The 1,475-nt window shown below is 52.5% G+C and overlaps 1 protein-coding gene across 1 annotated transcript; it reads left to right on the top strand.

The window, feature by feature from the left end:
- The first annotated feature begins 515 nt into the window (after positions 1-515).
- LOC142403524 (olfactory receptor 14C36-like) lies at positions 516-1,475 on the top strand. The gene has a single exon (XM_075489785.1). It carries the CDS (start codon positions 516-518, stop codon positions 1,473-1,475), a length of 960 nt encoding a protein of 319 aa, XP_075345900.1.

Raw genomic sequence — 1,475 nt, 5'->3', positions numbered from 1 at the left:
CACATACTGAAACGTTGGCTCCTGCCCTGTAAACATGTCCATGGGAACAAAGTGCCCCAGCCCATCCTAAGCCGTAGGGCTCTGGGCGATACAGTGCTTGGGGCCGGGGAATGAGCTGGCTCTGTCTGGTCACTACAGTTTTAGGCCATCCAACAGTCTCTGTGGGGTTGTCATGTTGGAAGATGCTGAACAGCCCTTCTGCATTACGAGTGCATTATATCTGACGTAAATTGTGATTTCACACCCTTTCCGTGGTACCTTCTGCTACACAGAAGGGCTGACCCCTCTGGAGCTGATGGGCAGAGGCCACTGCTCGTAGCAACACACTCAGCCTGCACAAGCCAGAGCTCCAGCCAGCGAGACGAGCAAGGACGGAGGTAATGTGTGTTTGGGTGGGAACAAGGAACAAGGCAGGGGAGTGTTGGCTAATACATAGAGATTTTCTCAAAGAAGCCTGTCCTAACTTCTCAGTGTGCTTTCCTCTTTGGACAGGTCCCCATGCCCTGAGGCAGCAAATGGCCAACAGCAGCTCCATCACCCAGTTCCTCCTCCTGCCATTCACGGACACATGGGAGCTGCAGCTCTTGCACTTCTGGCTCTTCCTGGGCATCTACCTGGCTGCCCTCCTGGGCAACGGCCTCATCATCACCGCCGTAGCCTGTGACTGCCGCCTCCACACCCCCATGTACTTCTTCCTCTTCAACCTCTCCTTCCTTGACCTGGGCTCCATCTCCACTACTGTCCCCAAATCCATGGCCAATTCCCTCTGGGACACCAGGGACATTTCCTATGCAGGATGTACTGCCCAAGTGTTTCTGTTTGCCTTCTTGATTACAGCAGAGATTTCTCTTCTCACCATCATGGCCTATGACCGCTACGTTGCCATCTGCAAACCCTTGCACTATGGGACGCTCCTGGGCAGCAGAGCTTGTGCCAACATGGCAGCAGCTGCCTGGGGCAGTGGTTTTCTCAATGCTATGGTGCACACTGCCAATACATTTTCACTACCACTCTGCCAAGGCAATGCCATAAACCAGTTCTTCTGTGAACTTCCCCAGATCCTCAAGCTCTCCTGCTCGAATTCCTACCTCAGGGAAGCTGGGGTTGTTTTGGTTGGTATCTGTTTAACATCTGGGTGTTTTATTTTCATTGGACTGTCCTATGTGCAGATCTTCAGGGCTGTGCTGAGGATCCCCTCTGAGCAGGGATGGCACAAAGTCTTTTCCACATGCCTTCCTCACCTGGCTGTGGTCTCCCTGTTTTTCAGCACTGGCATGTTTGCCTACCTGAAGCCCCCTTCCATCGCTTCCCCTTCCCTAGATCTGGTGATGGCTGTTCTGTACTCAGTGGTACCTCCAACGTTGAACCCCCTCATCTACAGCATGAGGAACAAGGAGCTCAAGGATGCCATTAGGAAAGTGATTTCGTGGATGTTTCTCCATAGTGATAAACTTCCCTTCTCTCTGCACAAATGA

This window comes from Mycteria americana, unplaced genomic scaffold, assembly GCF_035582795.1.
Source record: "Mycteria americana isolate JAX WOST 10 ecotype Jacksonville Zoo and Gardens unplaced genomic scaffold, USCA_MyAme_1.0 Scaffold_37, whole genome shotgun sequence".
Classification (NCBI taxonomy): Eukaryota; Metazoa; Chordata; class Aves; order Ciconiiformes; family Ciconiidae; genus Mycteria; species Mycteria americana.
Note: the sequence above shows the minus strand (reverse complement) of the source record. Positions and strands in the feature narration are given on the sequence as shown.

Bases quoted from the DNA above. Each gene is read 5' to 3' on its own strand.
- LOC142403524 (XM_075489785.1), top strand. From the start codon at position 516: ATGGCCAACAGCAGCTCCATCACCCAGTTCCTCCTCCTGCCATTCACG.